We start from the raw sequence: 22972 nt of genomic DNA, 5'->3' as shown, positions 1-22972 counted from the left end.
TACTTGGATGCAGTCTCAAAAATGAGAGAATGATCTCTGTTCATTTCCAAGGAAAACCATTCAGTATCACGGTAGTCCAAGCCTATGCCCCAACAGTAATGCTGAAGAAGCTGAAGTTGAACAGTTCTGTGAAGACCTACAAGACCTTTTAGAACTAACACCCCAAAAAGATGTCCTTCTCATTATAGGGGACTGGAATGCAAAAGTAGGAAGTCAAGAAACACCTGGAGTAACAGGCAAATTTGGCCTTGGAGTACAGAATGAAGCAGGGCAAAGGCAATAGAGTTTTGCCAAGAGAACGCACTGGTCATAGCAAACACCCTCTTCCAACAACACAAGAGAAGACTCTACACATGGACGTCACCAGATGGTCAGTACTGAAATCAGATTGATTATATTCTTTGCAGCCAAAGATGGAGAAGCTCTATACAGTCAGCAAAAACAAGACCGGGAGTTGACTGTGGCTCAGATCATGAACTCCTTATTGCCAAATTCAGACTTAAACTGAAGAAAGTAGGAAAAACCACTAGACCATTCAGGTATGCCCTAAATCAAATCCCTTATGATTATACAGTGGAAGTGAGAAACAGATTTAAGGGACTAGATCTGATAGACAGAGTGCCTGATGAACTATGTATGGAGGTTCGTGACATTGTACAGGAGACAGGGATCAAGACCATCCCTGTGGAAAAGAAATGCAAAAACGCAAAATGGCTGTCTGAGGAGGCCTTACAAATAGCTGTGAAAAGGAGAGAAGTGAAAAGCCGAGGAGAAAAGGAAAGATACCCCCATCTGAATGCAGAGTTCCAAAGAACAGCCAGGAGAGATAAGAAGGCCTTCCTCAGTGATCAGTGCAAAGAAATAGAGGAAAACAACAGAATGGGAAAGACTAGAGATCTCTTCAAGAAAATTAGAGATACCAAGGGAACATTTTCATGCAAAGAGGGTTTCCATAAAGGACAGAAATGGTATGGACCTAACAGAAGCAGAAGATATTAAGAAGAGGTGGCAAGAATACACAGAAGAACTGTACAAAAAAGATCTTCACAACCCAGATAATCACGATGGTCCGCAGCTAGAAGAATGGAATTGTCATCTCCTGAGATGAGGGAAGCTTCAGGGGAGGCAGGTTTGGAGGAATGATCGGCATCTTGTTTTCACAGGTCACGTTTGAGATGCCTGTTAGACATCCAGGTGGCATGTCAAGTAGGCGGTGTGTTATAAGTCTGGAATTTGGTGGAGCTGTTTGGATTGGTGATTTCTATTTAGGTATCACAGGCAGTAAGTCCACAACGACATATGAATAGATGAGATCAACAAGGATGTGGATAACGAGATGGAAAGAAGGCCAAAGGTGGAGCCTTGGGGCACTCTGACAACAGGAGATCAGGAAGAAGAGGAAGGACCAGAAAAGGAAACTGGGAGGAGCAATCAGAGGCGTGGAGAGAAACCAAGAGAGGGTGGTGTCTTGGAAGCCAAAAGAACAAACTGTTGTAAGGAAGATCAAGTCATCTACCAAGTCAAATGCTTCTGAGACATGAACTAAGAATTGGCCATTTGATTTAACAACTGTGGAAGTCACCGGTGATCTTGAAAAGAGCGGTTTTGGTGACATGGTGAAAACCTAGCAGGAGTGAGCTTAACAGGGATTGGGGAGAGGATTTAGAATTCTAGCCAACTCTTTTGCCACATCTTGCTACAAAAGGACACAGAGTTAGACATAAACTTGAAGGACATTTTTAAATTATAAGTGTTTCAATATATAACCCTGAAAGATAAAGTATCTTTTAAAAATTTAAAAAAAAAAACCCTAGATATAATAATAACTCTTTAAAGTCACCAAATAATCAGTGTTCCAAAAGAGGCAAGGCAGTTGTCTCACTGGAGTCAGGATCCATGTCGATTTAAGTATTGCAGCTGACGGATATGTCACTCAGGTATCCTTTAATCCACAGGCTCAAGAAATACTGTTTTATGATGGGAGAAACAATAGCATGTTTAAATGTTGACGGGAGATAATCCAGTAAAGAGGAAAATATAGATGCTATTGGACAGAAGGCAAGGATTGCTGAAGCAATGCCCTTAGATTGCTGAGAGGGCATGGGGCCCAAGAGTAAAAAGGTGACTTAAAATTCAGGAGAGGAGACAGAGGATGTGGCCCTAGATCCACGAAGATGGGTAGCTGTGGGACCATGAGGAATTTTCTTCTGGTTGATTTTATTCTAGGTGAAATGGAAGTCAAGGTGATCACCTGGGCGTGAGAATGAGAGGGAAGGTCTAGAGAATGGAGGAGAGGGGAAGAGGCCGGGCATGATTATCTGGGAAATGGGATGTTATTGCTATAAAGCACTTAGGGTCCACTTGGGGTGAATGACTCTGAGAGTCCCTTGGACTGCAAGGAGATCCAACCAGTCCATCCTAAAGGAAGTCAGTCCTGAATATTCATTGGAAGGACTGATGCTGAAGCTGAAACTCCAATACTTTGGCCACCTCAGGCAAAGAGCCTACTCATTGTGAAAAGATCCTGATGCTGGGAAACATTGAAGGCAGGAGTAGGGGACGACAGAGGATGAGATGGTTGGATGGCATCACCGATGCGATGGACATGAGTTTGAGTAAGCTCCAGGAGTTGGTGATGGACAGGCAGGCCTGGCGTGCTGCAGTCCATGGGGTCGTCACAGAGTCGGACATGACAGAGCGACTGAACTGAATTGAAGTGGGGTCAGTGATTTAAAGTGGAACCACTTGCCAAGCTCACCTGCAGAAGCGTAGCCCACAGTAGGTGGGTAATTGGATTTAACCAAAGTAGAGTTTTTCTAGGCAAGGATGATACAGGGTCAAGGTGTGAATACAAGTCAGTGCTTGTAATGAGAGATGATGAAAGTTCATCTTCATATGGAAGAAAGAAGACATGAGAGAGGTGAGAGACAGTGAGATATTGATAATGGACTTGAGAAATAGAGTATTCCTGCCGTATCAGTAAACAAAGGATGTCACATGCTTGCATGCTAAGTCTGCTTCAGTTGTGTCCTACTCTTTGTGACCCCATGGACTGTAGCCCCAAGGCTCCTCTGTCCAGGAGATTCTCCAGGCAAGAATACTGGAGTGGGTTTTCATGCCCTCCTCCAGGGGCTCTTCCTGACCCAGGGATCAAGCCTACATCTCTCACATCTCCTGCACTGGCAGTTGGGTTCTTTGCCACTAGTGCCGTCTGGGACGCCCAAAGGATGTCACGGTCATCAGCAATTGCAGCCACCACGGACAGTGAGCTGGTGAACCCTGAGGGGGCACAGGAAGGAAGGGTGCCTGCCGTCGAGCAGCCATCAGACTGCAGCCACTCCCCACGGCGAGCCCCGAGCAGACCCAGAGTGTGGAAACATGGGACACGGGCCCCAGAGAGCTGAGGTGCATGTCAGGCGAGTGAGTTCAGTGAGCTCGGGCTTGCATCTTTCCATACATAGAAAAGCACTAAATTCCTTAGCTTGACATATCTGATTTCAACTAACAATAATCTTTGGTGTTCCCAAAGTTGGTGTTCCTGACTACCTACCCTTTGTTGCAAAACCTCCATATATCCTAGTTCCTTCCCTCACCTCCTCAGAGCAGTTTCTCATAACTGTCTGGGATGCTGTCTCCCAGGTTGCAGTCCTCATTTTGCCCCAAATAAAACTTAACTTGAAACTCTCATGGTGAAAAAAACTTTTTTCAACAGACTGTTGCTCCTAATAAGACCAAAGAGTTGAAGGAGTGACATATGAGAAGGAAACACATGGAAAGACAGCAGGATGTTTGAGACTGAGACTGTGAAGGGTTTGGAATCTTTGGTAATGACAGGCCTATGGCCACAGAAGGGGAGTTGAGGCAGAGTGGTAAACATATTTACTGGAGTGACCAAGTGACTCAGAGGCCAAGGCATAGGAAAGAAGATCTGCATGGATACTTGATCTGCATCAACTATTACAAGAGAAGTCGGATAGAGGAATCGGTGCATCAGGAGTTGAGACCCTCAAGCAATGAAGAGATAGGATGAGTCTGAAGTTCACGAATAACAACAAAAAATATATCTGGGTGGTAAGGGCTGAGGGCATAAGAATCGAGGTTGGGTTGGAGCTCGATGTAGTCTGGTACTTACTCACTGAAATTCTGGAGGTGGAGTAAAGGAAGGGTGAGGGGACAGGCTTTGGGTAATATCTTTGGCTAATATCTCCATTATCTGGAAGACAGTTTTAGATTATAACCATAGGTCTATATGTGCATTTTTGTAAAGCACTTAGATTTATTGTGGACAGGGTTCATTATTTTGCAACATCTAGGGTATTTAGATGTCCTGAGGTAACAATGTATGATAAAAAGTAGAAGTAGTGAATTAACCAATCTGTAAATATCTTTTTTATAATTGATTTTTTTAAAAAAGGCAGCACCTTGGACCTGGAATTATTAAATTGTCGCTGAGAAATGTATGTCAGCACTTGTTCATTTAGGTTGGCAGCTGAGGGGCAGAAGGAAGTATAGAAGGAGGGCTGTATGTGGATGTATTCATGTTTATATTCTGATGATAACCATTGATGTATGTGCATCTCCTGGCTGTACCACAGGAATGCATAGTTAAATAATTAATTCAGCAGAAACATACCTCCTTTCTAATACTTTATAGAAGCATTATACTTTGTGTACTCTGTTGCTTTATGTCTAATTTTTAATTGAACATTAAGGGAATATAGCATTTTAATCATAGTTATGCCAAGATGTTTATCTAGAGGCCTGTTGCCATTTTTTGTCTTCGAAATTTTTGTTGCCAAGAAAGGCAAGATTACATTTTTTCCTTCCAGATTGAGTCAGTGTAATGTATTCTTGGTTATCAAAACATTCACAGCTTTGGGACTTTGAAATGGTAAATATTCATGATGTGTGAAACAGCATGACACGTAACTGTATGATCTTAATTACATAAAAATGGATGCTCACTTGTGAAAATACGCACATGAGACCTAGAAGGCCATGTCACATGGTAAACTGCTTGTGATTATGAATGACTTTGTTTTTTGCTTCTTGTGTTTTTTGGTTTCCTATTATGTACATGTTAACTGTTAAGAGATAAGTGTTATCTTAAAAACCTTAAGAAAAAAAAAAGAATCAAGGTTGAGGGTAGATTTTTAAGGAGGAGGAGAAATAATGGTCCTAAAGCACATTGAGGAAGGGGGGCATCTGTTCAACTTCATGAAAAACACATATGTGTGTGCTTTTGGCTGCACTGGAGCTTAGGTGAGGCACGTGGGATCTTTGTTGCATCATGCGGGGTCTTTCCCAGCCAGTGTGTGGCCTTCATGCAGGCTTCTCTCTAGCAGTGGTGCAGGGGCTTGGTTGCCCCGTGGCATGTGGGAATCTTAGTTCCCTGACCAGGGATCAAACCTGTGTCCGTCCCTTGCATTGGAAGGCAGATTCTTAACCACTGGACAACTAGGGAAGTCCCAACTTCATTTTATATAAACTGTTTATGTTTCTATAACATGAGTCAATAATTAGCATATTTTAAAATTAGATATTCTACTCTAAGATCCTGCCAAGCTGCCATTGCCCACAAGTAAATGCCTTTCATTTTTTCAAGTGTGGATTGACTTGCAACAAGAATTTGCAAGTTGTTCACATGAACTACTTCTCTGCTGTCCTTGCTCATTTTCAGAAAATGAAGATTTTCCCATTTTCAATTCAGAAAAAGAAAAGAAGCATTCTTATTGGAATTTTAATGCCAAGACAAACAACCCAGGAACAGAAATGTATGATTCTTTCCCCATCTATTGCTTTGGTTCGAAATTATTATCTGTCAAATATTTAAGAATTTTCTGCTATGTGTCTTTCCATGGGGAAAAACAGACAAAAATCCCTCCTCCCATTGCATTTATATACTAATGGAGAGAGAAAGAGAGTAAGCAAGTCAGCAAACGTCTAAAATGTCTAGAAGTTTGGGTGGTGCCAAGTATCATGGAGAAAAAGAAAGCAAGGAACTAGGATGAAGGGTGATGGGCAGCTTCAAATTTAAGTAGAGAATTCAGGGAAGACCTCAGTGAGAAGCTTATGTTTAAGGAAAAACTTGAAGGAGCTGGAGGAACAAGCCCCAAAGATCTCCAGGGAAGGAGCCTCCTGGGTAGAGAAAACAGCAAGTGCATAACCCCCAAGGTGAGAACACGCCTGGGGGCACCGATTCAGTGTGGCTGGAGTAGAATGTGAGGGAAGACATAGGAGATGGGATCACAGATAATGAATCGTAGGTGGAGGGCAAACAGCAATAGATCTTTGAAGCCCTTGTGAGGACTTTTTTTTTTTTCGAAGTCAGATATTCAAGAATTGGAGGGTTTTAAGTAGAAATTTAAGAAAAGGATGAAGTGAAGTTCAGAAATCACAGAAGGTGCAAGAATAATCTTATGTGAAAAGGGTTGACCTGATGTTCTAGGAATTGATGGTGTTTCTCTGTTAGGGCTGGGTTTGCATCCTAACTTATGGGTCACCACTTATGGCCAGGTGACCTTGGGGACTCAACTGATATCTGTGCACCTAAGTTGTTAAATAAGGATAACAACATCTACTATTGAATAGTTAAAAAGACTCAAGACTGTCTGTAAAGAACCTAGAACACAGCTGAAGCTCAAAATTGGCCCCTATTATTAAGAAAATATTTGTCTAAAGATTTAGATGATCATAAATGACCAGTCTTTTCTTAAAGTCTGCATACAAACAAAATTGCTTTGTAACTCAGATATCACTGTTATCTTCTTCTCCCTCTTGAGGTTGCATAATTGCACTTCATTTAAGCCCCTGGCTTCCATGACCTAGGAAATCTCGTGGAGTTAATTGTCTCAGCATTATAGATCCTGCAATGAAAAAACTACCTCCATATTGTAATACTTTGGCCACCTGATGCGAAGAGCTGACTCATTTGAAAAGACCCTGATGCTGGGAAAGATTAAGGGCCAGAAGAGAAGGGGCTGACAGAGGATGAGGTGGTTGGATGGCATCACCGACTCGATGGACGTGAGTTTGAGCAAGCTCCGGGAGGTGGTGAAGGACAGGGAAGCCTGACATGCTGCAGTCCATGGGGTCGCAGAGAGTCAGACATACGCAACTGAGCAACAGCAGCCACCACATTGTAATTCAGTGAGGTTGGAGCTCCTCCACACAGAAACAAGGGCATGATGGGAGCTTACTGCCAGTAGGCAAATGCTGAGGCGCAAACATACCCTCCCCAGCAGAGTCCTGTCCCCCGTGCTCCATCACCCCCAACACACGTATAAAATGAGCATCACCGTCAGCCTCCACACTACCTGGGAGAAACGAAAAGTCCACTTTCTTTCAGAATGTGTATTACTTTTAGACTCAGAAGCAGAACATAATTAACAAAATGGATTTCAGAGACTTGGCAGAGAGAGTGTGTCAGAATGAAAATCCTAACTACCTTATTTCCTTCCACCTGTTTTCCAAGAGTAAAAACCTCCAGATGAGTCAAAGATGTAGTATGTGTGCTGTGAGCTCAGTTGCTCAGTTGTCCAACCCTTTGTGAGCCCATGGACTGTAGCCCGCCCGGCTCCTCTGACCGTGGGATTTCCCAGGCAAGAATACTGGAGTGGGTTGCCACTGATTTTAGTACTCATTCCTGTTTACTTGGGAAGAATTGAGTGCCTCATTGTATACACTGTAAACTGCTTCTTTATTTATATTTGTTGGTTATTTATTTAAAAATAAATAACCCAGGTTGATTATATAATTATATAATATATAATAATTATATAATAATAATGATTATATAATAATCCCAGGTTGATTCACCCCTCCTATCGGTTGACCTGTTGTCAGCATTTTTTAGTTAATTATAAGATCATGAGTAAAACTTGCTACAAAACAGAGTACACATCATTTTTACTCCATCTGTGTGGCCCTATGCAATCTCATTTCTGTTCTTTCATCATACAATTGAGACTTGATATGAGTAAAATCACCAGAAATTATGAAAAGAGTAGTTTGGAGAAGCCAGAATCCTTTGGGACTGCTAATAGAAAATAATTTATTTTAAGATATTTAGCACTGAGACTAGTAGGCACTCACTAAAAAGTAGATTTATTTAAATGTAAAGTTGTAAAAAAATGTTCTACTTGCTTTTCATTCTGAAGATTCATCACTGTTGAAGGCTCTTAGCTGAAGAGCACTGATTAGTTAATAAAACTGTTCAGAATTTATATGGTTTAGAAATATTTTTCTCATTTTTTCCCCTATAACTTCAGGTGTTATTTGCCTAGAATTCAGACTCAGCAAAAATTCTTTTATAATCTACCAGTTTTGACCAAAGTGAAAAGCCCTTAACAGTTAAGCAAAACTGAGTTACAAGAAACAGTTAATGGATTTGTGAATTATTCTTTTTTAGTGATGCAGTCATCCTAGTTAACTTTTTGGCGTGGCACAGATAGAAGACTGAATCCCCTAATGTAAAATGAATGATCATTTGAGGACACTGCACTCAACTATGGCTTCCATTGCTTTGAAGAACTTTAGTTAAAGTAAATATCTTTTTTTTTAATTTATATTTTTTTATTGAAGGGTAATTGCTTGAAAAAGCAAGAGAGTTCCAGAAAAACATCTATTTCTGCTTTATGACTATGCCAAAGCCTTTGACTGTGTGGATCACAATAAACTGTGGAAAACTCTGAAAGAGACAGGAATACCAGACCACCTGACCTGCCTCTTGAGAAACCTGTATGCAGGTCAGGAAGCAACAATTAGAACTGGACATGGAACAACAGCCTGGTTCTGACTAGGAAAAGGAGTATGTCAAGGCTGTATTTAGTCACCCTGCTTATTTAACTTATATGTAGAGGACGTCATGAGAAACGCTGGGCTGGAGGAAGCACAGGCTGCAATCAAGATTGCCTGGAGAAATATCAATAACCTCAGATATGCAGATGACGCCACCCTTATGGCAGAAAGTGAAGAAGAACTAAAAAGCCTCTTGATGCAAGTGAAAGAGGAGAGTGAAAAAGTTGGCATAAAGCTCAACATTCAGAAAACTAAGATCATGGCATCTGGTCCCATCACTTCATGGCAAATAAATGGGGAAACAATGGAAACAGTGGCTGTCTTTATTTTGGGGGGCTCCAAAATCACTGCAGCTGGTGATTGCAGCCATGAAATTAAAAGACGCTTACTCCTTGGAAGGAAAGTTATGACCAACCTAGGCAGCATATTGAAAAACAAGAGACATTACTTTGTCAACAAAGGTCTGTCTAGTCAAGGTTATGGTTTTTCCAGTGGTCATGTACAGATATGAGAGTTGGACTGTAAAGAAAACTGAGCACCAAAGAATTGATGCTTTTGAACTGTGGTGTTGGAGAAGATTCTTGAGAGTCCCTTGGAATGCAAGAAGATCCAACCAGTCCATCCTAAAGGAGATCAGTCCTGGGTGTTCGTTGGAAGGACTGATGCTGAAGCTGAAACTCCAATACTTTGGCCACCTGATGCGAAGAGCTGACTCATTTGAAAAGACCCTGATGCTGGGAAAGATTGAGGGCAGGAGGAGAAGGGGACGACAGAGGATGAGATGGTTGGATGGCATCACCAACTCGATGGCCATGGATTTGGGTGGACTCGAGGAGTTGGTGATGGACAGGGAGGCCTGGCATGCTGTGCTTCATGGGGTCACAAAGAGTCAGACACGGCTGAGTGACTGAACTGAACTGAATTGCCTTACAGAATTTTGTTGTGTTCTGTCAGACCTCAACTTGATAAAGTGAATATCTTTAGAGGATTATAGTAGCTGGGTTTTTAGTCAATTGAAGAAACTCAAAGATTTGTACCACTTTGAGGATCTTTGCAATAATTCCATCATCCTTCTACCTGAGTCATCTCCCTAGTAGGGAAGCGCTCTGAAAATTTCTCAATAGTTGTGAAAAGTAACCTTATCATCCTTAATGATTTCTGTGGCTGAAGTCTTAATCCCCTCTTCTCATATCAATGGCTATGATGGTAAGAGATTCTACTAATCACTAAATATAGATTTGAAGGGAATCAAAGATCCTGTTCAACGGGGTTCTCAAGGCAAGAATCCTAGAATGGGTTGCCTCCCGCAGTGAACCACATTTTGTTAGGCCCCTCCACCATGACTGGTCCATCTTGGGTGGTCCAGTACAGCATGGCTCATAGCTTCATTGAGTTATGCAAGCCCCTTCACTATGACGAGGATGTGATCCATGAAGGGGACTTAATCCTAAAGGAAATCAACCCTGAAGAAAATCAACCCTGAATATTCATTGGAAGGACTAATGCTGAAGCTCCAGTACATCGGCCACCTGATGTGAAGAGCTGACACCCTGATGCTGGGAAAGATTGAAGGCAGGAGGAGAAAGGGATGACAACGGATGGGATGGTTGGATGGCATCACTGACTTAGTGGACATGGGTTTGAGTAAATTCCAGGAGATGGAGGAGCCTGGCGTGCTTCAGCCCATTGGGTCACAAAGAATTGGACATGACTTAGCAAGTGAACAATAACAACAAAGTATCCTGAGTTGCTGACATAACTCCTTTGGCCCAAAGATTCCTAGGGCTGAAGCAGACCATCCTTTTGTTTTTAGCAAGAAGCCAGCACGCACACAATTCTAGAAAGGTAATTGTCTGCTCTTTCTCTTCAGATTCTCCTGTGACCTTCCCCACAGCTCTTATAGAATGCACAGAATGGCTGCAGGCCCTCTCCTTTGCTGGGCCCCTGGAGACTTAGGATGGCTTCCATTGCTTCCCCAACAACCCAGTTCTCTTGCCATGAGTCTGGCTGGGTGCCCAAGCCAGGCATGGCAAGAAGTCTGTTTGTCTTTGCAACTCATATTCCAGCCCAGAGCAGAGCAGCCTAGCAGACAAACCTCTGGTCTTCCATGCCTGAGAGGTTCCCTTCCTCTCCGAGAGAGCTGCTCCAGAACTCCGCTGGCAGGCACAGAAAGGAAGACAAGGAACGCGAGGCCGATTAGGTCTTTGGGCGTGATTTCCCTCCCTAGGGGGGCAAGTGCCTGCCAAAAAGCCAGGAGGTAGAGAGGAGAGGTCCCAGTGTTGCTGGGACCCACCTCCCCAGGGCTTATATGGTTGGGGCCAAGGAAACAAGGCACGGAGTGAGTTGAAGAGGACCACAGAACTGTTCTGGATTATGAAAACTGTGACTGATGTTTCCATGGTAATCCTTCCGTGGGTCAGCCGTACCTGCTGAGTGAGGTCACATTCCCACAACATGATTTCAACACAGCACACTTTTCAGACACTGTCCTTTGGCCCAAATTATGTTATTTGGTTGTCATCACTCTTAGAATACATCCTGTGTTTTCCTTAGGCTTACCTTTGTTCTTCATCTTATCATTTCTGTCTCTGTCTGTTGCCATTTTAGCTCTCATCTGAAGCCCATCTCTAACACTACCTCCTTTGAAAAGGCCTTTGCTGGTCATCCGAACCAGAAATAGGGTCTTGATTCTCCAAATACTTCTTATGACCCTTTTTACATTAAACTCACAGTTACTTATTCACATTTCCCCTGAATTTGATTGTAACCTCATTCAGGGCAGAGACTGTGTCTTAATCTTATAATTTCCAGAGTTCAATAGGTGCTCGTTAAAATGCCTGCAGAATAAGTGAGTAAATGAACACCTTGTTTTAGATTAGCTATCTCTCCTTGAAAAGAGAAACAGAAAGAGAGACTAAACTAGGAATGACAGAGGACTGGTAGTTTGGACTAAAACTAATTTCATTCTGGTCAAAACTCTTCTCCAGGACCACAACTCAATAATAAATTGAATGGCAAACCACTCATTTTTAAAAAATATTTGAACAGGCCTTTAACAAAAGAAAATAAACAAATGGCTAACAAGTACACAAAAAGATGCTCAACATCATCAGGGAAACACAAAATGAAACCACCATGAGATATTACTTTACACCCACGAGCATGGCTAGAATAGAAAAGGTTAATAATATGGTACACTGGCAAGTAGCAAGCTCACACTTCACTGGTGGAACTAGAAAGTGAGACAGTCATTTGGAAAACAGTTTGACAGTATTTCCTACAAAAGTTAAATATACATCTATCCTATGACCTGACAATTTTACTCCTAGTTTTTTACACCAGAAAAATAAAAAATGTGTGATTGTCTATGGAAGATGGAGCAAGAGAGAACTTCCTGGGAGATGAAAATAGTCTAAATCTTGACTGAGATAGGGTAATATAGTTTTGCCAAGACTCATCAAACTGTATACTTTGAAAATGTGCATATTATGTTGTATGTGAATTATACCTCAATAAAAAAATAATTTTGCCCAGGATCAACCTAAAAAATCATGTATTCTACCTGCCTGTGGACTTCAGGCATGCTGGAAAGAACCCCGCCACAATTTTTCAGCCATCTAATACTATGACCTTGTGAAGAGCATTGCGAATCAGAAGAAATACATGAAAGGCTTATTTTTGTCTGAACCCAGATGGTACTGCCATGACTCTGAGATTTTCAAATGATTAATATGATCAGCTAATAGCAACAATAGTTTATTTTTAAAGTTTGTTTTTGCTGATACCCGTAATGCAAGCTCAAGGATATGATCGCGGAGATTCTGTCTTCTTAGGAGTTACTTATAATAGTAAGTGGGACAATTATAATACAGTCATTATCAACAGCAAGTTAAATGCTTATTAGAGTGAGTTACATAATTTAGACCTTGCAGGACTCTGGTTATTTATTATGGAAGGCATTACAATTCAGTGTATTCTTTCCTTTGAGACTTTAAACACCAAGAGCTTCTCTTAACGCATAAAAATGGAAAATGAGATCATATATCGATTAAAAAAATCAATGAGTAAAAAATGTTATGAAACTAAATTTAAAAGGCTTTTTAAAAATTAGTGAAGATTGAAGATAAGATCTCACTTTATTTTATTTTTTAAGACCTCACTTTAGATGCTGCACCTGTTTTAAGTTAGATTCTTTTTAAAGCAATGACCTTGAAAATGGTAAACTAAATGGGCAAATTTGATCATGTTTGTCAACAGAGATGATTGTATTCATTCACAAATACATTTATGAGATATACACATATTCTAATTCTCTTCTCTTTTTTAAGATTTTCAACTTGGGCTTTTATACCAAATCACAGCCAAAACATGGCTATTTGATATTCAGTTATAATTTATCAAATACTTATTCAGTATTTGCTGTCTTTTTTGAAGTAGGGGAATTACAGAAGGTATGAGACACAGTCAATTTCCTCTAGGATCTTCAAGTCTAGTTATGGCAGAAAGTTACCGGGGAAACAAAGTAATGAAGATTTTGAAAAAAATTAAAACAAGAGTTAAAATATGTTACAGTACCATGCATGGTTAGTTAAGAGATGCTTTTTAAGACAGATGCTTGGAATTTGAGGAATGAGGCTGGACTCTCATTCCTTTCTTATGTTCCTCCTGTGGGCCTGTCAAATGCTATAGTCTCCATTGTCCTCTCTTCCTATGCTTTTGTTGCATTCTTTTAAAATTTAACCTAAGGGGACTTCCCTGGTGGTTCAGTGGCTAAGGGTTTGCACCCCCAATGCAGAGGGCCCGGGTTCAATCACTGGTCAGGGAACTAGATCCCACATGCCACAACGAAGATCCAGTGCAGCAAAATAAATAAAAATAAATATTGGAAAAAAAATAAATAAAAAATAAAATTTAACCTAAATATGCATTAAAATAATGCATGGACCTGTTTTCATAAAGCAAATTACATTGGAAACTTACCACACACGGCAGACCTTTGAGCAGCTCTTGCCTGCCTTCTGCTTTCTGATGTCCCAGAAACAACCACTTTCAATTTTCAGTATTCTTTCCATAATTGAAAATATTTCTTGATTTATTGGGTTTTGATTCACCCACTGACTCCCTTTAGCTCTCTTCCTTCACCCACACATATACCCTCCTGACACTTTCCTCTACTCTCCTGAAATACTTTTAGGACATATTTGGTTATGGCTGGCCATTACACATCTATATTTTAGTATTGTGGCTATTACACGTCTGCACACTGTGATTTCATTTTATTTCTTGTGTAACTTTTTTTGTTTCCTCACAAGACGTCTATTCCTCCTTTTTGAAAATTTTGCATATCTTGGTTTGAAGGACCTCTTGCTGAGTCTTGTCACATGCTCTGAAGTTTTTTAAAATATCTCTCAGCCCAGTTTTTCATGAAATCAACCCTGTCAGATAATCTATTAGTCCCTTTTTATTTGTAGGCCTTTCTCTTGGAGCCCGCCTTCACTGTTGATGTAGACAGCCTGGTCTCAAAATTCCTAAGACTTCCCTTTTGGTCATCCTGGAATTCCATTTGCCTCTTCCCTGTGTGGGCCACTAAATTCCTCATTTTTCTCTCTATTGGTCTGTGCTCCCAGAAAAGGGGATTGGGAAATCAAGTTGTTGAGACTTTACACATCTGAAAATGTCTTTATTTTACCTTCACCATAGTTTGGAAATTACTACTTTTTTTTAAAATTTGAAGGCTATCCTCTGTAGTTTTATAACTTTCAATGTTATTGCTAAGACTGGATGGCATTCCAATTCTTCAGCCTTCAGAGGTAACAGGATTTTTCTCTCTATAAGCTTCTAGTATATTCTCTTTATCACAGCATTTTTTTTTTTGGTAAGCCTGGCTAAAAGTCTATCAATTTTGTTTATCTTTTCAAGAACCAGCTCTTAGTATTGTTGATCTTTTCTATTTTTTAAGTCTCTATTTCATTTATTTCTGCTCTGATCTTTATGATTTCCTTCCTTCTACTAATTTTGGGTTTTGTTTACTCCTCTTTTTCTAGTTCTTTTAGGTATCAGGTTAGATTGTTTATTTGAGATTTTTCTTATTTCCTAAGGTAGGCCTGTATCACTATAAACTTCCCTCTTAAAAAATGCTTTTGATGGGTTCCATAGATCTTGGAACACTGTGTTTCCATTTTCATTTGTCTCAAGGTATCTTTTGACTTCCTCTTTGATTTCTTCAGTGGTCCATTGCTTGACTAATAGCATATTGTTTAGCATCCATGTGTTTGTGTTTTTTCCAGTTTTTTCTCGTAGTTCATTTCTAGTTTCAAACCATTGTGGATGGAAAAGATGTTTGATATGATTTCAATCTTAAATGTATTGAGACTTCTTTTTTGGCTTAGGCTGTGATCTATTCTGGAGAACATTCCATGTGCATTTGAAAAGAATGTATGTTCTGCTGTGTTGGGATGAAAGGTATATGCCTATTAGTTCACTCTGCTTAAGCTATAACAGCCTTCTTGCTACTCTTCAAACAAGCCAGGTATGTTTTCACCTGGGGGTCTTTGCACTTGTCTAGAATGATTTTCCCTCATATAGTAACATGACTCACTCCATTATGACCTTCTGATCTTTTTCCAATTGTCACTTTTTAAAAAATTAATTGATTTTTAATTGAAGGATAATTGCTTTACAGTATTGTGTTGATTTCTACCAAACATCAACATGAATCAGGCATAGGTTCACCCATGTCCCCTCCCTCTTGAACATCTCTCCCACCTCCCTGCCCATCCCATCCCTCTAGGTTGTTACCGAACCCCAGTTCAAGTTCCCTGAGGCCTACAGCCAAATTCCCACTGGCTGTCTATTTTACATATAGTCATGTATGTTTCCATGTTACTCCCTCCATATATCCCACTCTCCTCTTCCTCCCCCTACCAGCCATGTCCATAAGTCTGTTCTCAATGCCTCTGTCTCCATTACTGCTCTGCAAATAGGTTCATCAGTACCATCTTTCTAGATTCCATATATATGTATTAGCATATGATATTTGTTTTTCTCTTTCTGCCAATTTCACTTTCTTGAAGAGGCTTTTCCTGACATTACTTCAAAGTGGTGACCTCCTGGGTTGAAAGTTGGTAATGAAGCATTCCTAGGCTCAGAAAGTGCTCAGTAAATGTTTACTGTACATTTTCAGAGGTTGGTCAGGAAAAGTTTCATCCAACTGATTGGAATAGGTAGGAATGAGAGGGAGAAGAGGGGAAATTCCAGGCAGGTGAGCCGGCTAAATGAGTTACGGCCTAAAACCTGAAATTTAGAAATTATTCATATTTTTATAATATTTGAGAGCAGATGATTTTAAAAAGGAGAAAATATGAAGGAGAAGTATCCAGGGCTAACCCTCACTGAAGTGCTGGGGCAGTGGGCTCTAGCGACAGAGATTGGGAGGCAGTTATCAGAGAGGTCAGGAAAGGGAAGAGTAGTGATGTTGTCGAGTCAGGAAGAAGTGGGGTAAATATATGAAGTGATCTAGATTTATTTTCTTACCTAAGTTTCACTAGTGTTAGCTACCCTGTTTTGACATATAAGAAAATTGAGACTTGGATCTCACCATTAGTGATGGAACCAGGAATCAACTCCAGATCTGGCTCCTAGTCTAGTTATGTTTTACAACCCAGCATGCTTATGTAACTTATATGCAGAGTACATTGTGTGAAATGCTGGGCTGGATGAAGCACAAGCTGGAATCAAGATTGCCAGGAGAAATATCAATAACCTCAGATATGCAGATGACCCAACCCTTATGGCAGAAAGCAAAGAAGAACTTAAGAGCCTCTTGATGAAAGTGAAAGAGGAGAGTGAAAAAGTTGGCTTAAAACTCAACATTGAAAAAACGAATATCATGGCATCCGGTCCCATCACTTCATGGCAAATAGATGGGGAAACAGTGGAAACAATGACTGACTTTATTTTCTTGGGCTCCAAAATCACTGTAGATGGTGACTGCAGCCATGAAATTAAAAGACGCTTGCTCCTTGGAAGGAAAGTTATGACCAACCTAGACAGCATATTAAAAAGCAGAGACATTACATTGCCAACAAAGGTCTGTCTAGTCAGTGCTACGGTTTTTCCTGTAGGCATGTATGGATGTGAGAGTTGGACCATAAGGAAGGCTGAGCGCCGAGGAATTGATGCTTTTGAACTGTGTTGTTGGAAATGACTCTTGAGAGTCCTTTGGACTGCATGGAGATCAAACCAATCAATCCTAACGGAAATCAATCCTGAGTATTCATTGGAAGGCTGATGCTGAAACTGAAATTCCAATACTTTGGCTACCTGATGCGAAGAGCTGACTCATTGGAAAAGACCTTGATGCTGGTAAATACTGAAGGCAGGAGAAGAAGAGGGGTGGCAGAGGATGAGATGATTAGACAGCATGAATCTGCGCAGACTCCCAGAGATAGTAGAGAACAGGGGAGCCTGGTATGCTACAGTCCACGGAGTCATAAAGAGTTGGACTTGACTTAGCAACTGAGCAACAACAATGACAATTTACCACTTTCAAAGAAGCAGAAATAGATACTCTCCCATACAGGCAACATACTAAATTATCTTTAACGTGTGACTGCTATTTAAATGCTGTAGCATTTATGGAAGCGTGATTCAAATATTTATTGTGGTGGTTTAGTCGCTAAGTCATGTCTGACTCTTGCAACCCCATAGGCCCACCAGGCCTACAGTCCATGGGATTTTCCAGACAAGAATACTGGAGTGGGTTGCCATTTCCTTCTCCAGGGGATCTTCCCGACCCAGGGATCGAACCCTGGTCTCTCATACTGCAGGCGGATTTTTTAGCATCTGAGCCACCAGTGAAGCCCAACCATACATTTAGAAGGATAGGATAAAGACAAGTAATACTTTTTTAAAATATTTCACCAAAAATGTCATTAAATATATTTTACTGATTTTGAAAATTGTTGTTTAACCCTTTCTGATTCAGCTCTTCAGGGTCTGCTTCTGGGTCAGTTTATTTTGGTTTTGGTTTATATCGCTGTCAGTTGAAAAAGTTACCTCACAAAGACAGATGGTTCCAAATGGAACAGGGCAGGCTTGGCTGTACTTACTAAATTAAGATTCTCATCTCTCAATCCTATTTAGTAATCAAATATGTTTTTATTGAAATCCATATTCTCAGATGTCAGTAAGTAGTTTCTGCAAACTAAATCTAAAGATGTTTCATTTTCATATATTATACATGTGGATTTTACCCATTGCAACTCAATTCAAAAGGTTTTAAAACATGTTAGTATTTGATTTCTGATTTTTAAAAATATTTTTATAAGTGATATTCACTATTTTCATCAGGAAAATTACATAACATGTAAATGTTTCCAAATACCTGTTTCTAAAGGCTCTTTCCAAAGCACACATTTCTTTAGAAAAGCAACAAGTTTCCTCATTCATTGGTGAAATATCACCTTTTATCTCAAAGGAGCAGTTAAAGATATCTTTAAAAAATATCTTCCAGGTTAAAAAAAATTCACGGAAAAGGTCAATACAATTATTTTCACATGTCTCTTTGTAAGAAGAAAAATGCATAATACTTTTAAGTACTTTGCCGTGAGTTACCAGTGAACCCCAGTATGGTACAAGAGATTTTCAGGGTCACTCTGCCCTGTTATATGGAGGCTGTGTGTTAAGAAAGTAAGATCATAAACCCTTTCAACTGGGGTGCATTTAATCTTAAAGTAAAGTGAAATCATTAAAAGTGAAAGAGTGAGGGTGTAAGTCTTCAAGACTGTGGACCACCCACTGTTGCCTTAGGCTGCACCCATTCCCTACTTAATGGAACCTCTTATTTATAGATGGAAACTTCTTGCCTCTGGTGGATTGTCTTGTGCTTCTCCTGAGTGGCTGTGTTCCACTTTGGGAAGGACGGAACGAGTGCTCAAGAATGAAATTCTAAACTAAGGCAAAACCGAGAGGATGAAGAAGGTGGTCCTGATAAAGAGGCTTGCGGGAGACAGAATCGACAGGACTTGATCATGATTAGATATGGAGGTAGCAGTATAAATCAGAGCAACTGCAAACATACAGTTTTTTCCATGCTGCTTTACAAAAATGTTCACATCTTTTCTTTTCTAGTGATTGTAAGTTTTCCCAGATACGAATCAAGCTATTCATATTCTTCCTTCTTACTGCCGTGCACTGTGCAATGCACAGTCGTTTCTCGGCAAAGACTGAGTGCCCTCTGCCTATTTGTAGACCTCATGCCTGCAAACATCAGCTGCTCAAAGATGTCTTTTTTTCCACAAGAGGGCCTTCATGAATGTCCACACCAAGGTGGCATCAGGCATCAGGATGGCACAGTGGAGTGTGGGACCCTCTGAGTCTCGAAGGACAAGGACTTTCTTCTGAACAGTAGCCTGTACAGCTGGGCAGAAAAGCACTAGCAGAAACCTTTATCCAAGACAACAGCGTTCTCCCCTCATAAACATCATCAGCTCATCGTCTTACTCCCCTCCCTCCCCTGCACCAAACGGCAAATGTTCTCCCATGTGTCTCACTCACAGCAGGGTTGGTCCACTATAAACTCCTGCAAATGCGTCTTGGTCAATAACTGTCAGGTATTTATTCTTGTTCAGGTAACTGGAAAGAGAGACACACACAGAGAGAATGGATTAGGCGAGGTTAAGCAAGTTAATATAAATACCAAAATAAAATGTGAGTGTGGTCTCCTTAGCCACTAGCTGTTTTTTAGGAATTTAGACCATGGGGTCACAAAGAGCGACTGAGCACATACACACACACACACACACACACACACACACACACACACGGATTTAGAAAACATCTTACCTTCTTCTGTCTTAAGCACTCAAAATATTCTAGGTTTCAACTGTGCAAGGTTTAGATGCATTCATTATGGCTGAAGTCTTTGAAAGTGAACTTGCTTATGATCTAGTTTACATATTTTAAAGATTTTATATAAGTTGCCCAATTCCCTATTTACCTGGCCAGTGGTGACTGTGTTTTTTTAATTCTCTTCAATACCAACCAAATTAATTTTTGTTCCTCAATACGGATCAATATTTCCATTTACTTTTGATGCCTGGGCTTATATCAAGCATTCAGTGAAGGTGGGGAAGGTGGTGAGTGGCGATGGGGACTGGCAGACTCAGATCTTTTATTTGGGGAAAGGCTGCCAGACTTTGCAAGTAATAATGCAGGATACTAAGATAAACACTGGATAATGTTGTAGTATAAATTGTGTGTATGTGTGTGTGTCAGTTGTATAAATAGTTCCCACGTAATTTTTGAAACATTCTTATACTGAAAGTTTATTTGTTGTTCATGTGAAATTCACATTTAATTGGCTGGTCTGCATTTTCTCTGGCAATTCTGAGCAGGGGCAGGTTATACTGATAAGATTATAGAATATAGCTTCCATGGAAGTGGTTTGATGGACACTTTGATCTTTCCATTTTGAAAACACGTTGGCATTTGAGGGGTAAATATTTTTGAAGCAATTTAAGTCATAAAGGGATTCTGAAAAACAAAATTACCTCTAAATGGATAAAAGCTTTCAAGTATTTTGAAACTGGCTTTTTTCTCCTAGCTGTTTTAGAAAACAAAGTTATCTAAAAAGAAACCAAGTATTACATATATAAATATATATTTTTAATTTCTTTTTAGATAAATATATCTTTATAGATATATGTATCTTTCTAGATATATCTTTATTTCCTTTTAGATTATATATGTGTGTGTGTATGTATATATATAATCTCCTTATTATAAATGATCTCAATTTACACATGTTTAGAATAATTCACCATATAGACAAGTCAGTTTAGAGTCAGTGAGTAGTCACCTGTTGGTGCAGTGTGAATATAGTGGAGACTCTTTGGAGATCTGTTTAGATATAGATAATGCTTCCATTTTTCTGCTTATGGTGCTTGCTCTTCATGATGCAAAATTCTTGAGGATGATGGTTAATAAGAATAGCATGACACTGGTATATGTAAAAGGGTAACCAGCAAGGACCTACTATATAGCACAGGGAACTCTGCTCAATGTTACTTGGAAGCCCGGATGAGAAGGAGTTTGGGGGAGAATGGATCCATGTATATGTATGGCTGAGTCCCTTTGCTGTCCACCCGAGCCTATCACAACAGTGTTAATCGACTATACTCCAACATAAGCAGTTTAATAAAAAAGGACAGTGTGATAACTAGGTAAACTACAGAGATCTACTGTGTAATACAGGGAACTATACTTGGTACAGTTATCTTGGAATAACCTATCATGGAAAAGAATCTGAGAAACTATATGTATATATATCTCTGACTGAATCACAGTGCTGTAGACCTGAAACCTACCCAACGTTACAAACCAACTATACTTCAATTTTAAAAAAAGGAACAGTATGCCACGAACACTTTGAGTCAGAAGGATGCTTTCTCCAGAGCCCGCACAGAGGAACTTGCCCTCGGTGAACTGGCTGTTCCTCCCTTTCTCTGAATCTCGGGGGGAGACTGAGGACAGGGAGGGTGGCTGTGTTTGTGGCTGAGCTGGGGGAGGCGGCCTCTGTCGCTGGTCAGAAGGCAGAGCAGGAGCAGTGCTTCCATGAGCTTCAGGCCCCCGGCCCCTCCTGGCCCACCGTCTGCTCCTCCAGTCCTTTGTCCAGGATGGAACCTGAAGAAGAGAGGGCAGCCTCAGAGCCACAGAAGGGTCTCCACTGGGGCAGCTGGACGAAGAGTTTTACCAACCGCCAACAAAGTCTCCCTCTCCTGGATGGGGGATGAGGGGTTAACCAAATGACAAATACTGCGACTACATACAGTGTTGTCGTTGTTCAATCAGTCATGTCCAACTCTTTGCAACCCCGTGGACTGCAGCACAACAGGCTTCCCTGTCCTTCACCATCTCCCAGAGTTGCTCAAACTCGTGTGTACTGAGTCGGTGATGCCGTCCAACCATCTCATCCTCTGCCGTCCCCTTCTCCTCCTGCCCTCAATCTTTCCCAGCATCAGGGTCTTTTCCAATGAGTCAGCTCTTCGCATGAGGTGACCAAAGTATTGGAGTTTCAGCTTCAGCAGCAGTCCTCCCAATGAACATTCAGGACTGATCTCCTTTAGGATGGACTGGTTGGATCTCCTTGCAGTCCAAGGGACTCTCAAGAGTCTTGTCCAGCACCACAGTTCAAAAGCATCAATTCTTCGGTGCTCAGCCTTCTTTATGGTCCAACTCTCACATCCATACATGACCACTGGAAAAACCACAGCTTTGACTAGACGGACTAGTGATGTCTCTGCTTTTTAATACGTTTTGTGATCTTTTACACCTGTTTTCAAATCGAGGTTCAGAACGAAGTTGATCTAAAGTAGCCACCACCTGTTTTCCTCATTGTACTCTTTATTTCCTTCACGGTATTACCACAGTCTGTGATTATCTTGCTTCTTTGTTTACTTTTTCATTGTTTGTCTCCCCAATCAGAATGTAAGCTCTTTTCTTACTCATTGCTATATCACCAATGCCCAGTTCAGTGCCTCTGTAACTATCTCCTGAATGAAGGTGTAAAGGATTGAATCAAAAAAGCAATGCACTTTTCCTTCAAAATAGTGAGGTGGGCCATGCTAAACTTTCACTGTAAGGAAAAAGTAATAGAGAATCAATCATCATATGGTGTGTTGGCAACAACTGACTCCTCAGATGGCAGTGACAAGCAGCTTGTTTACAAATGCCACAGGGTATGGTCCAGATGTGGCCTCTTCAGGCAATGGCTGGATAGCAAGCTTCCAGGGTACTGTTAAGTCTAAAAATGGAGGGAGGGGGCCAATTAACCTCATATATGTACAAAGACCCAAGTAAGAGGTTCCAGCAGCCAGTCTGTGCCTTCTGGATGAATGGCTGTCATATAAGTCTCACTCAAAGACTTCATTTGAACACTGTTTGACTCTCCTTCAACTCAACGTGTCTACAGAGTTCATGGTCAGTGATAGCTAGAGCAGACAAAAGCCACCTTGGAGAAACAAGAACTGCAGAGAAGATCTTGAACAGCATGATTTTGTAAAAAGACAACAGACTCAGCACAAGTGCCACGCTGACTTGCGTCCCCTTTTGTACTCTTTGGACCACACAACCTGCAGATCACATTCTGTTCCCAGACTGCTGAAAATCAAGT

At 40.7% G+C, this 22972-nt stretch overlaps 1 protein-coding gene across 3 annotated transcripts in view; it reads right to left on the bottom strand.

Annotated features, from left to right (window-relative positions):
- TSHR (thyroid stimulating hormone receptor) overlaps positions 1-22972 on the bottom strand; it is a 159881-nt gene that overhangs the window by 24875 nt on the left and 112034 nt on the right. For all 3 annotated transcript variants that reach the window (XM_043472691.1, XM_043472693.1, XM_043472692.1), the window contains one exon: positions 19357-19434. In XM_043472691.1, the coding sequence (XP_043328626.1) occupies positions 19357-19434 (78 nt within the window). The remainder of the gene's footprint in view (positions 1-19356; positions 19435-22972) is intronic.

This window comes from Cervus canadensis, chromosome 6 (assembly GCF_019320065.1).
Source record: "Cervus canadensis isolate Bull #8, Minnesota chromosome 6, ASM1932006v1, whole genome shotgun sequence".
Lineage (NCBI taxonomy): Eukaryota > Metazoa > Chordata > Mammalia > Artiodactyla > Cervidae > Cervus > Cervus canadensis.
This window is presented reverse-complemented; position numbering and strand designations above follow the sequence as displayed.